Here is a 14,477-nt window from a genome sequence, read left to right on the forward strand (position 1 = left end):
GAAATTAACCACATGGAATCCATCTAGGAATGTTCTGAGCTTTTATTTGGCCGTGTCCTACATTTTTCTTGGATGTCCTACATTTAGGGGTGCCTGGTCCTCTTTAACGGTGATGACGTCTGGTTTTGATTAAATTTTTAATAAAACCATATGACCTATAATTAATTAATACCAAGAAGGCTCTGCACTGCTTGCTCCCAGGGGAAAGGAGGACTTTTTTCAGGACAAGAGGCTAAAAAGAGGACGTGTCCTGGGAAAAGAGGACGCCTGGTCCCCCTGCCCCCATCAGTGCACTGCGCCCCAGCTCTTGCTGCCCAGGATCGGAGAGGAGAGCAGGCACGGGGCGGGCCAGCCGCCCGCAGACGCCTCCCCTTCTGCACGTGCGCAGGGCCGGCCCCGGGGGCGGCGGTAGCTGCAGCTGCAGCGGCTGCAGTCAGAGCGAGCGGATCGATGGGGTCCGGACTCTGGTGCTTGGCGCTGCTGCTGCTGCCCAGCGCGCCTCCCCTTGGACAGGTCCGCGCAGCCGGTTAGTATCCCTCCAGGTGGGGGTGGTCGGGCATCCCTTCAGCGGAGGGACGGGGTCGCCTCGCCCCCTGCTCCGCTCCAGCCCGCGCGCTGAAATGGGGCGACTTGGACGGAGTGGAGGAGCAGCGCGGGGCTGCACTCCTGGCCACACTTTCCTGGGAGTCAGCCCCATTGACTGGAATGAAACTTACTTCTGAGTAGACGTGCATAGGATTGGGCTCTGAGGCTGCAATCCTATCCCCGCTTTCCTGGGAGTCGGTCCCATTGACTCTAGTGGGACTTAGTTTTGAGTAGACATACAGAGGACTGGGCTCTGAGGTTACAGTCCTATCCCCACTTTTTTGGGAGTAAGTCCCATAGACTCTAATGGAACTTACTTCTGAGTAGACATGCCTAGGATTGGGTTCTGGGGTCTGCAGGGGAGCTGGGAAAACACAGGGCATCTATGCACACGGTGGGCATTATCCTTGGCCCTGTTCCAGTCAACGACCTGAGTAGTTCTGTTGATTTGCAGCAGTCAGAGTCTGTGTGCTGTTTACACAGCAGAGGGGAAAGGCAAGTTCCATGGAGCTTAGTGGATTTCATTTCTGGGCAAATTTTGGAAGACCTGTTAGTTTGCTGCCCCCCTCTCCCTTGCTGGGGCACGTCTGAGATGTGAATTGGCATACTGTAGTGGCGGTTAGTGAATCTGATAAAGCACTCTGTGTCTGGCCTCATTTGGTCTCTCAGGTGCTCTCCACATTTTTCTTCTGGTTCTGATGCATGCATAAGCTCTCCATCTCCAAGTACTTCCATTTATGTCCTGACATTTTCTGCTTCTAGAAAAGGATTCATCCTAGATCCAGTTCTTTTAAACAATCAATATCTTAAGGCAGCCATTTTCAACCACTGTGCCACGGCGCACTGGTGTGCCACGAATGGTCTGCAGGTGTGCCACAGGACTTTAGGGGAAGGTCATGTATTAGTACAGCCATTGGGGGATGTGAGCCCCCTACCTGCAGTCCAGTGGGCCTTGACAATTGTCAAAAGACTGATGGTGTGCTTTGACAATTTCAGTATGTTGTCAGTGTGCCATGAGACAAAAGAGGTTGAAAATGTCTGATCTGAGAATTTGAAGTCGGGGAAGTTTCAAAATTAATGAATCTGTTTGCATTTTGAACAGGAGCATGTACACAACATACATCTGGTGTATTAAATCTAGTGTATTAAAATAACTGTTGATTTGCAATCACTGCATTTAAAAAAAATTCATGGTATTTAATGTCTGTTCTTTGCTTCTGGAGATTATGGGTGATATCCTTAGTACCTATGCAGGGCAAGGTACTACAGTACATAAGATTCTTGTGCATTGTAGATTTGCAGTGCACTTTCATTAGTGCAGTGGAAATCATTCCGTTGACTTACAGTAAATTATTTTCTTCCATATGGTGGTTTTGGCCCATGATAGGTATATTTAACCCAGCAAGTTGCAGGAGCCAAAAATGGATGCCATATCATACACCCACCCATCTTATATACTCAGGATGTATTCCTAGTGTAATACATTATGTTAGGAATATTAATGTTTGTATAAATGGAATAGTACATGTTGTGCCTTGTTATCCACTTGGGGTTCTGGAAACCCCAGTGAATTAAAAAAAATCAGTGGATACCAAATCTGTGGACAAATAACCTTAAAGACTCACTCCCAGGTTTCTTGCTCCTCCATTGTCACTCCAGAATGCATTGGTACGCTATATCACATTCAGCCACTAGATGGAATGAATAATGGAATCTAGTGGAATGAAACTATAGTTCAGTGGTTCTCGAACTTTTCCGGCTTGCGGCTCCCCATTACAACATCCCACCTCAGTTACCCCCAAAATGGGGATGAAGGTGTTACAATTATACACTAGAAACAAAAAAACAGCTGCCAGCACTCTGAGGCTGCAATCCTAACCACACTTACCTGAGAGTAAGCCCCATTGAACAAATAGGACTTACTTCTGAGTAGACCTGGTTAGGATTGTGCCCTGAGTTTGTTAGCACCACACCTGGAGGGTATTGGAAAGGGGGGGGGAGAAGTGATGAATTTGCTGGGGGAGGGAAAGACTTCGTTTTGTGTGTATCTGCTAACTGCAAACTGAGACCCAGATACTGTTTGGCTGCAATCCTAACCTCACTTTCCTGGGAGTAAGTCCCATTGAACACAGTAGGACTTACTTCTGAGTAGACCTAGCTAGGATTGTGCCTATTGTCTTACAATAGCTGCCAACAGAGTACCCCACCCCCCAAAGGAGGCAGGAAGAAAAAGGGAATTGGTGAAAAAGAATGGGTATTTTATTTTTAATCAATTTTTGGAGACAAAAGCCATCAAGAGTGGCTTTTTTTCTTTTTTGAAGGGGGATGAAAAAGAGAAAGGTGAAGATCCTTGGTTAAGCTAACACAGCCCAAGCCTATGTAGGTCTACTCGGTAGTAAGTCAAAAGTGAGTCAAATGGGCTTACTCCCAGGAAAGGATTGCAGCCACACACAGCAAGTTTACAACTCACTCCAAGGTAGATGGGGGCTGCTCACACACCTACACCCCAGCGTGCAGATGCCACCCCTGTCCCCTCCAGGCAACATGGAGGAATGCAGGCTGGGGCATTTGGACACCCTCCCACTAAGGTGTCCCACTAAGGCTGGCTCCTTCCCAAGCAGAGGAAAGCACTGCGCTGCTTGTACTTACTCTTCCCTCCCAATTTGAAGCCTGCCAGGAGCTGATGATATGCAGCACCTCCACTGCTGCCCAACCAGCCTTCTCTCCCTCCCCCCACCATGTTTCACACACCCTCCCCACCTCAGATTCCATGAGATGCCCTACCCACCTCATTCACAGCTGCAGAAAAGCAGCAAGTCAGCTTCCAGCACATGCAGCAGAGCAGCTACAGCCACTTCTTTCCCCAGACTCCTCATGACGCCCCTGTTGGCTAGCCACGCCTCACCAGGGAGGTGGGATGCACAGATTGAATACCTCAGCTATAGTTATTTAACAGCATGCAGGTGGGAAATTGGATTTTGGTGCTTTTTTCCCTTGTTGCAAGGCATTTAAAGGTGAACCTTGGTATCAGTGGTGAGTCAAATCAGTGGATACCAAATCAGTGGATACCAAGGTCACACTTGTATACAGTGTTGATGCAAAACACATTCACTTGGAAGTGGGTCCCATGCATTTATAGATAAGATTTTTTCAAATAGATTTGGGTAATTTAAAGAATGTATTGAAAATTGGGGTGCCTGTCATCAGCGTCTGTGATGTATGGTGAATAGAATTTGTCTGGTTTGAAGCTATTTGTAGTTTGTATATGATATAAGAAGATTACACAGTCTAATCACTTTTGTCCCCTGCTTTTTCTTTGCATTTTTATACAGATAAGTATTTTTTCTGCTGCAACTAAGCCCTCTGTGACAGTCTTAGTGAAAAAAATTACCTGACCAAATTGACGTGTTGAAGTATGGATAGAATTAGATTGACCATGTGATCAGTAGATCATGATGTCACTTCGCTGTGTGATCTACTTTGTTTATCTAATGAACTTATACTCTGCTGTTCCAAAAAGAAATGTCTGAGGCAGCTTACAAGAAACATCAAAGTATGCAATACATACTAAAAGGTCATATGAAATGACTAGAACATCGCAGCAGCAGAAAAATAAAAACCTGGATAATCCATCAACAATTGGACAATAAAAGCTGCAGCTACAAGACTTTTCATGTTTTAATCCATTTCTGCTCAGCCCACAGGTGTACACATTTGACCCCTGCTGCATATGTGCAATGCTGGGCACAAATGGCATACTGCTGACAAGCCTAGGAAAATAACAGTGTTTTTACCTGGTAGCAAAAAGATACCATGCAAAAAGATACCACTGGTGCCAGGTGTACAGAGCTAGGGAGGTGTTCCACAAATGGGATGTTGAAGAGAGGGCCTGTTCCCCATCTGCCATATTGCAATAGGCAGGACCCGAAGAAGGGCCTCACCATATCATTTCAAGTTTGGGTGGGAGCTTGCAACTTAGTGTGCACTTACTCTGCTGCTTCAGAACTGCCAAAATGAGATCACATGTTGGTTGAGAAATACCTGGGTATGCCATGCAGCAGTACATCAGTTGCTTCGCCATGTGTACAGTTCCATTCAGTCAAGTTTGGTTGTGTGAATTAATTTTTCTTCTTTCCAGACAGAGCCATAACTGGGGTGGAGCCTGAGGGGCACCCACCCCAGGTGCTCCACCAAGGGAGGTCACAAGACTGGTCTCCAGCTCTGCCCTAGTTACAGAGGAGGTGCATACCCCATTCCATCTCTTCTGGAAGTTCCCAGCCTCCAAAGGAGAAGCAATGGTGCACACAAAGCAGCTGTAGCACCCCTCCTCCCACAGGAAGGGCCCAGAAGAGACTCCCTTCATGCTGCTTGTGGCACGAAAGCAGTCAACTCCAGGCTCTCCCCCGAGGCAGAAGTGCCAGCCATGCTTCTGCCCAACTGCTCCTCCTCCAGGGAGAACCTGGAAAAGATTGCCTTCACGCTGCTGGCGCTGGCTGTTTTCATGCGCCAGTCCCCTTCTCCAGGAAGAATCAGGAAATGATGTCACGTGGTGTTGTGATGTCACTGCCCCCGGGTGCTGGGACATGACATCATGACATAACTACCCCAGGTACCGGGCCAGGATGTTACACCTCTGTTTCCAGACTTCTAGGTTCTATGCATATTCAATTGTCCAAGTATCCTGCGCATTTGAGATCTGGATGTATGCTTAATATAATCTGTGGTTTAGATATGCTGGCCTGACTGCTTTTTTTCTTTGCTAAACTGTGCGTGCACACACACACACACACACACACACAAAGTTGCACACAAACTGCTGTGCAAGTCATTGCTGTAGTTATAGTAATATAATTGAATATAATTTAAACTGGATAGTAAGTGGGCAGAGACTTTTAAGTGAAATGTCTGGGACCTTGTGTTCTTTCCTAAAGTGCTCAAACTGTGAATACCTTGGAAATTATGACTCCAGGCACTGGGCTGGATAAATGCTTAAAATTCCTGGAAGTCAGCATTACATTTTTATTTGTCAATTTGAAATAGGCTTGGGAAGTCTAAGGTATTGAATACAGGGCATCTCAAGAAAATAGTACACACACTATAAAATTTCTTATGCTATAATTCACACATACACTGCAGAAGCAGTTTATGCAGAAGCAGTTGCTTGACCTAGTTAATGAATTAAACAGTGATCTTCAACCTTTTTTGCACCATAACCCCAATCAATCAATCAATCAATCAATCAATCAATCAATCAATCAGAGACTGGGGACCCACCACCAACCCCACCCCCTCCTGGGACCTGATCTGCCCCCATTACTGCCCACTCCCTGCCCCTGCCTGCCCCATTACCCCCTACCTCTTTCATCTTCACAACAACCCTGTGAGGTTGCTGCCTAAGCACGACTGGCCATAGGGCTCTCCAAACCTCTGTAATTGTGAAAAAGGGCACTTCTGGTTTCATGATTTTTTTCCCCACGCTTACAGAGGCTTGGGGAGCCCCGTGGAGGGCTCCCCAGGCCTCCCAAGACTCCAGCACTGCAGTCATGTTGCTGCTATCCTCTCGCCCCAGCAAATAGTTATGTGGTTCCCTCCTGCTAAGCAGGACTTGGGAACCACTAGTGTAATCCTGTAGGGTCATGTAGTTTTATGCTATGCTGTCAGTAATATGAAGAGGGAGTTAAATACATACTTTTGCACACTTTTAGCAATTCTCAGAGACTGCTCATAAGAACTTAAGTTCTGTTGAACATTATGGAATTTGTACTGCCAAAACAAAACAAACCCACCAGCCACTTAAACCAAGAGCAACTGTATTTTTTTCATGAGAACTAGTGTTTTGAAAGAGTGTGCTTCTTCCCTCTGAAAGTGAGGGGTTTTTTTTTGCACTGAAAACCATTCATGGCAAACATTTTGGAACATGCCCAGCACCAAAAGTTACTTTTGTATTTTGCATTTTTTCCACTGCCGTTTCACATCTCCCAGCTATTTTCTGCAGTCTGTATACACTGCTTCTTTCTCCCAGGATTGTCACTTCTCCCAAGTTCTAACTTTCCTAATTACCTGGCTTTGAAGTCTTTGCCTGGGTCTTTTAGATGTGGGCGTGCTCTGTGTGTTGTCATTTTTTTTTTTTTTTGAAAGGTAACTGCTGACTGTGTGCTTCAGAGATGCTTCTTACCAGATGTGATTTTTGCTTTTCATTTAAAAAAGCTAATTTTGGAACAGTTAAAAAAATACCCTTGAATAACCATCTGTTTAATGGAAAGTAAAAGTTTAATGTGTCTGTGGTTGCCATTTTGAAACTAATGACCTACCTATTTCTGTAAAACCCTATCTGTTAGTATTTTTTATTTTCTAAAGGTCACATTTTATGACTGTGATGTCACAGTTGTAAAATCTTATTTCTTTCAGTAACTTGTTAGTATACTGTAGCTTCAGCCTTTCTCCCTTAGATTACATTTATCAGTAGAGGACCCAGCACTCTGTCTCTGTATGGAACTATGGGCCAAGCAGTGGAATCACTTGCGAGGGTTGCAGGGGTTGCGAACGTCACTGGGTGACACCCTTGGGGTGTGTGTGTGTTCCCACTAGTGGCCAAATTTTTAGAAATCTTTTGGAAAATTTGAATGAATAATACCATCATGGTATATATCAATGGAAAGGTAATTTCATGCAAAATGTAATGAAACAAACCATGTTGAATTATCTGTATTCTATCAGACGTTATGGCCAATTAACCAGGAAAAGAAAATACACAATACTAACAAAAAGTGGATTTTCATTACTCAAAACTGCCCAATGAGGCTGATTGTTCTGAGAGCCAATGAGGTGTTGTTATGATACAACAGGGAATCAGTAAAGTGTTAGCATGAGTCAGCTCTCATTTCCATATATCAGAGCTAATTCTAGAACTCTTATTCAGTTGTGTGAGTGTCATCAAGTTGCCCACTGGTTGTTTGTGGGTTACTGATTTGTTTGGTGACCTGTACTGTTGTACAGGCAGACCTCAGTATCCACAGGGGTTCTGTCCCCAGAACCCACGGTTGCAGAAATCTGTAGATGTTGAAATATGCGGATTTGGGTCCCTTAAAATCTCCAAACGTGACTGGGTACGCAACCCATGGATAATGCAGGCCTACTTGTATATTAAAATGAATACATGAAGTTAATGGGAGGGGGTGACACCAACCCTAGTGATGCCGCTGTATTTAAGTTCTGTGTATGGTATTGTAATTTATTCTGTGTGGTCTGTGCAGGAGGAGGTCCATCATGGGGGTAATGCAGTGAGCTCTGCAATGGGTGACGGAAATTCTAGGGATGCCTCTGGGCCAAGTTCGCACAAGTGTTGGGCATGGCATATGCTAGCTAGCTTGAAGGTTCTGCATGTATTAGCTCCCTAATTGTAGGCAGTCAGTTCTATGCAGCTGTTGCCATGTATGGGATTAAGTTTTCTATCCCACTGCAAAGGTCTTTTGTTTTCTTTTGGGATGGTGCACAGAAGGTTTATTTGGTAGCCACACATAGCAGCTGGCCATATGCAGGAAACTGGAATTTCCGATGACTTTCAGATGCCCAGTGACCCATAGTAGAACTGGCCCATAATTCCATATGGAGAGAGAAATCAGCAATGATCAAGTGGTGCTTATTGGTCCCATATGAACATCTGACCCATAATGTATAGACACAGAAATTGATGAAAGCATAAACACATGGCTGCAGTATGCTGCCTAAATAAATATCTGCGACTGCAGTATGTTACTGAAAAGGGTGAAATCCATGTTGTTCACTGTCGGGGAAAGGTACTGGGGAGAAAGTAGGCTGACCAATGGGAGTAGTAGTTAGTGCACAAGCACTCTTTCCTGCCCCCTTTCCATTTACTGGATCAGCAGCTGAATCGGGGAGAACCTTGGTATTTTTAACCACTCCCTCCATCCCAGGTTGGGGGGGGGCTGTCTATGAACTTCTCCCCAAAGAGAATACTGAATCCCATGATAACCCCATGATTTGATTAACAATCAAATCCACAGTAGCATCTGCAGGTGAATAACCAACTGAATTATCCATGAATTGGATAGGCATAGGACTTGGCAGGCATAGAGTCAAAATGTAACTATTAAAAACCCTAAAGAAAAGGAATTAAACAATATAACAGATTGATTGAAAAATGCCAATACTCAGTGGGAAAACAGGAGTTAGAACAAATGGATACAGTAACCATTAACACACAGCAGATAGAGCTAGCATGCTGCTCAAAATCAAAGCCCACACCCCCCACTTGGTGTCACTTATTAATGGGTGAAATTTGTAAGCAGCTTTGTAATGAAAGAGGAACAAATGAAATAATTTTAATTGCCTGAAAATGTTGAGCCAGAAATACAGATTAGCTATTCACTATCGAATGCATTCTTGGTCCGTGAACTTAGTGGAGAGTAAGTGGGTGCTTTCTGTGTCCAAGCACTGGGGTTCTCACAGCAGACAGGCAGAAAAATAACACCTGAGCATCTCTGTGCTTGGCTTTAAGAAACCTAGTTTTGATGATGTCATCAAGTTACCTGATAGGAGGAGTGGAACCTGCCAAGCTCCTCCATCCCACCCCTTCTTCCTGGAGAGCAGAATTACTGCCCAACTGGCAGGGCAGGTTTATCCCTAGGTACAAATACACATGACTGGTAACCAATTGAGTTTCCAAACAAAGATCGATAATGCGGCTGTAGGATTTTCCAGCAGTTTTAGAAACTAGCTCAGTTTTAAACTAGCACTAGTTTTAGAAACTTGACTGCTAAACTAGCACAGGAGCTGCTTGGAAGTTAGAAGTGTCAAAAAATAAGGAAAAGTAGGTGAAAAACAGGGCACTTCTCACAAGTCTGCTCTCTGTCCTTTATAGCGTAATTCATGATCAAACCACAGACATCTTGCTGGTATAAGAGCGAGACCATAATAGTATGTGTTTCTCAGATCTGAAATCCCTGAGAGCAAAGGTGGTGTTATGATTTGATTGATCTGTATGATCATAATTTGTATGGAAACTTCTCCATAAGCTAACATTTATTTTGAACTAGCAAGCTCAGCTGTTGTAAAGCTTCCTTTATTGTTAGTAGCGTATTTGGGAACTGACAGTGGAGGTTTCCCTACCAAGTTCAAAGAACAAGCTGGGAGAACAGATTCAAAATAAGAAGAGGATAGAGCTCCCTCTCAAAGCTGGGAGTTGTTGCATTTTTTGATCTTATAGCAAAAACAGGATATTTGCATAACCATAAACTCATTTATGTTTGTGATGGGATTCACTAACCCATGGCCCAATCCTAAGTACACATGCTTGTGTCATGTGTGTTCTGTCACATAATGCACTTTGCAGATGGATTTGTTGGGAAAATCATGTGTTGGAGCTAATTTCTAGGGTTCTCCCTGAAAAGGTGAAAGGTAGGCTAAGGACCCCCCTGACCCCCCCATGTGTGCATAAACACCACTCACTACAGAGAGGGGAAAGAAAAATACTGAGGGTGCCAACAGTTTCACTGCATATGAGACACAAAAGATGTGTGACCAATTATCGTCTGAGTCAGTTTTCAGGGTTACTATCCTGCAGAGTTACAGCTGCTGATTCAGTAAACGGAAAAGGGGCAGGAAAGAGTGCTTGTGCACTAACTACTACTCCCATTGGTCAGCCTACTTTCTCCCCAGCACCTTTCCCGACAGTGAACAACATGGATTTCACCCTTTTCAGTAACATACTGCAGTCGCAGATATTTATTTAGGCAGCATACTGCAGCCGTGTGTTTATGCTTTCATCAATTTCTGTGTCTATACAAGATTACCTATCCTAGCTGCTGCAGCTTGCAGGGTTGCAAACTCTAACATGATGCTATGTTAGCAAGCAACAGCACTATTCTAGATTAGTGATGGGGAGAAAGTCAGAAAAGGGTCCAGTAGGGCTAGGCAGTAGTCTTAGCTGTTCCCAGGGAGGGAAGCAAGGGAACCAAGACTGCCTTCCCAACTGAAGGGTGCATTGAAAGATAGCTTACTGAGGATTGGAGCAGGGCATCCCAATTATACCTAAATCTGCATGCAAGCCAATGCAGTGGTGCTGGCATGTCTTCTGCTGCATCCTGCTATGGGGCAATTTGGACCTGTGCCAACTCAGTCGCCAGCAGAAGTCCATGTTGCTCTTGAAAGTTGATCAAGACCAGGAAGGGATTCATGATTCAGCATGTGCCACTGCCACAGATCCCAACCCTTCCTGGACCTGATCTGCCCTCTTCACTGCTCTTTTGTGCCCAATCCCTCTCCCATTCTCCCCCTTTATTTGTCTCTTTCCTTGTGTGACATAGTGCTTTGGTGACATCAGCAGTCATGCACCAATCCCCACTCCCAACTCATATTTCTCCCCCCTTCTTGGTTAATGATGGAGATTGAAATAATACTGCACGAAGCCACAAAGGCAGTATTTTTTTCCGAAATCATGGGAAACCACGATTGCTCTGTGTGCTGCACTTAGGAAGAGAAGGGCTTTGAGGAGTTCTGCTTTCTAGGCAGTTCAAAAAGAGGAATGAATAGAAAGACAGAAGTGGGGGACATTTTTTATGGGAGCTAGCCTCGAATTTTTGGCACCACTATGAAATATTTAAGCAAGCTGTACTTTGGATCTTCTCCTTTTAGAGAACTGATTGAAAGCTAATACATGTGCTCATAAGATAGCTATGACCTAAACTACTTTATGGCCAGGCTTGTGTTATAGGGAGACTGCTTAAAATGGCATCTTTGTGAGGGCTTAGTCCTGCTGCCACCTAAACACACAGAACAGCTCTTTGCTTCAGGAAGAGTGTCTCCATACTAGAGTTGTTCTTTCTGGCTGTAGCTAACTCTGATTATGTCATAGCAGGTGTAGAGATAAGGCCATCACATGGAAGTAGTTTCAGAGTGTATTTGTATGTTGATAGGTTGTCGTAGGTGGCCTCCACTTGATATATAGACTAGCTCTGGTACTGGACAGACTGAGTATTCATCGTCTGGTTCTAAATGCAATGTGCGCTTTGTAGCACAAGCATTCCCACAGAGTACTGCAGGCCCCTATGACATGTTGTGCATACCTGTGTATCTGCATCCTCCACTAATATGCTTAGGTGATGACTTTGTAAATGTCTGACTGGATAACTCATTAAGCACATTTTCACTGTCCTGCATGTTTCATTTATCTTTTTCACAGATGTAGACGAGTGTGCCCAGGGGCTTGATGACTGCCACCCAGATGCAATTTGTCAAAATACACCAAAGCTGTACAAGTGCATGTGTAAACCAGGTTACAGCGGAGAAGGAAAGACATGTGAAGGTACATCCGTTGTGGCTTTACATGGAGTGCACTTGTTCCCCATTACTAACCAAAGCCAAATAAACTGTGCCAAATAAACAGTTATGCACTTAGTTTTTGTGTGATGCAAGTTTCAGTTCTTATCGCAGAATGTAAACTTTACGGCTCAGAGCCCAGCTGGCTCTCTACTGATGTTAGGAACTTTAGGTGACTTTCATGCAAGTCTAGAAAGTAGTGTTTAACCCTTCTTATGCTGTGATATGGGTTAGAAAGTGAAAATCAATGGCATATTCTAGCCACCATGTATTTTACACATTACAGAAAAACCAAAGCAATGCTTTAGTGTGAAAACACTCAAGCTGGTCAGTGTGGTTTTTTTTAGCCTTTTAACACTAGATGACATTTGCTGTGAATGTCCTCCTGCCCCCCCCTCCCATTCAGGACAGTAAAACATTGCGTTTTGTAAAACTCCAGGATCTGAGTTATGTGATAAAAAAGCTGTACGCAAATAAGAAAGGGAAGTACTTCTTTGATTAAAAAAACAAACAAAAACTATTCCATGGGATTGTGGTTTTTAGTATGTTTTTTTAAAAAAGCACATTGTTTAAAAGAAAGAGACAGGGAAAGCCATTCACCACAAGCTGCTGCTGGTTGAACTCTTGCATGGAGCTCATACACAGCCCCATTGCTCAGAGGCAGAGCTTGGTAAATGATAAAGCTTTTGTTAATTAGTAACGGTTGATTGTGTAGGATTAAGAAAATTACATTCAAGTTTGGCCAGTGATTGTGATGGGAAATAAATTAGAAAAAAGAACAAATGCATTTTTAAACCCAAAATGTTCAGTCCAGCCTTTCTCTTTAGGAAATGGGCACACTTTCAGCTCTTCTCAGTGGTGAAGAGCTTTATAAGAGAAATTGGTGTGATAGTTCTTTTGCATGCACAGCTGTGCCAGCATCATTAAAAAATGCCTTGTTAAAGATGGGAAGAGAGAAGAAATTGGATACTGCATCAGATTGTAATCATCCTTCCAATCTTTCAAGAAGTCCACTGGCTGGTTTATATGAATGAAGCAAAGCCTGCCCAGAGTCTTTGGACAAGAAAGATTTTTTTTTTACGTTGTCTGCACGTGTTTTGCATTGCAGGTTGTTATAGGGAAAGATTTAAACTGGACCCAGATGTTTGTATAAGAGTTTAATGAGGCATGATGGAGCTTGATGGTGGAAGGGGCGGTGTGAAACTATGTTAATGATCCCTCTTTTTCTGTCACTGTGCCGCAGTAAACTCTTGTGCAAGTAACAGAAATTGGTGCAATGTAGGATAATGTCGTCAAAGGAGCAAGATGATCCCATCTGTCTGAATAACTTAAACTATAATACAACAGTGTATGGAGGGGCTAATTTATTTTATTACTGTAGAGAAACAATCAATAAACAGTCTGTTAAATTCAGTATATTTGCAAGGCACAGATGTCTTAGAAGTTACTGTTAGCATTATATGTAACATGATGTCATGACTTGCCTGTAGCAAACAACCAGGCATCCATCTTACTGTCTTTCGCTTTATTCCCCAGACGTTGATGAATGTGATAATGACTTCAATGGAGGCTGCGTACATGAATGTTTCAACATTCCAGGCAATTATCGCTGTGCATGTTATGATGGTTTCATGTTGGCTCAGGATGGCCATAATTGTCTTGGTAAGGAGTATGCCGCAAAGCACACCAGCATCAGTGCTGAATTTGCTTGTGTAAAGTGCTTATATTTTCTAATGAGCTTGTGTTTGTCTACCAGCTGTGAAATGATGCTGCTGATGTTGTTGTGTATGCACTTGGACCATAGGTCTGGAAGTAACCAGAAGATCATCAGATGCATTCCCAAGGCCCAAGTAGCATTCTTTATGTGCAGTTGGCTGACCTTTTGCAAAATACTTGAAAAATTGTGACTGAGAAGTGGGACTGAGAATTGTGGCTGAGAAGTGGAGTTGCTGTATACTTTTCTGGCAGGTTTCTGTGCTTGAAATAGGTGAATTGCTATGCTCTCATCCGGAGATGATGCCTAAATATTTACATGCAGTGGGTGGGCTGCAACTACTGTTCCTTCTACTCTGATACTCAATGAGTCTGTTAGTCTTTATTCCTCCTTTGCCTGCCTGCCAGCCATAGCAACACTGTTTAGTACCTTCTGAATATGCATGAGATTGATGTCACCTGTTTGGTTTCTGACTGTCATGTAGATATTAAACACTCAGAAGTCTTGAAAGGAAAAAAAGGGAGGCAATCTTATTTTTGGAACGAGACGATGTCTTGAGGTTTTTGAACAATAGTAGCTCAAGACTTGGAAGTTCCAGATGCTTCTTCTCCTTATTTCACAAGGATATATTGAGGATGGGTACATTACAGGATTTTAGCTGCTTCTAATGGCATGCAGCTTGGAGTTGTTTCGGTGCCAGACCCAAAAGTTTGCCACAGAGTTTGTGGCTAGTGACATCTAATGGAAATCAGGAAGGATATGTGGATGTGTAAGTGGATATGTATAAGATTGTGGATATGTATAAGATTGTGTTGTAAGACATGATGTAAATGTATTTATT

General features: G+C 43.6%; 1 protein-coding gene across 1 annotated transcript in view; it reads left to right on the forward strand.

Moving 5' to 3' along the window:
• Nucleotides 1-450: 450 nt before the first annotated feature.
• The window catches only part of SCUBE2 (signal peptide, CUB domain and EGF like domain containing 2), a 61,655-nt gene continuing 47,628 nt past the window's right edge, over nucleotides 451-14,477 (forward strand). The window contains exons 1-3 of the mRNA XM_066619274.1: nucleotides 451-526; nucleotides 11,786-11,908; nucleotides 13,459-13,584. Coding sequence (XP_066475371.1) covers nucleotides 451-526; nucleotides 11,786-11,908; nucleotides 13,459-13,584 — 325 coding nt within the window. The remainder of the gene's footprint in view (nucleotides 527-11,785; nucleotides 11,909-13,458; nucleotides 13,585-14,477) is intronic.

The sequence above is a fragment of the Tiliqua scincoides genome, chromosome 1 (genome assembly GCF_035046505.1).
Source record: "Tiliqua scincoides isolate rTilSci1 chromosome 1, rTilSci1.hap2, whole genome shotgun sequence".
Classification (NCBI taxonomy): Eukaryota; Metazoa; Chordata; class Lepidosauria; order Squamata; family Scincidae; genus Tiliqua; species Tiliqua scincoides.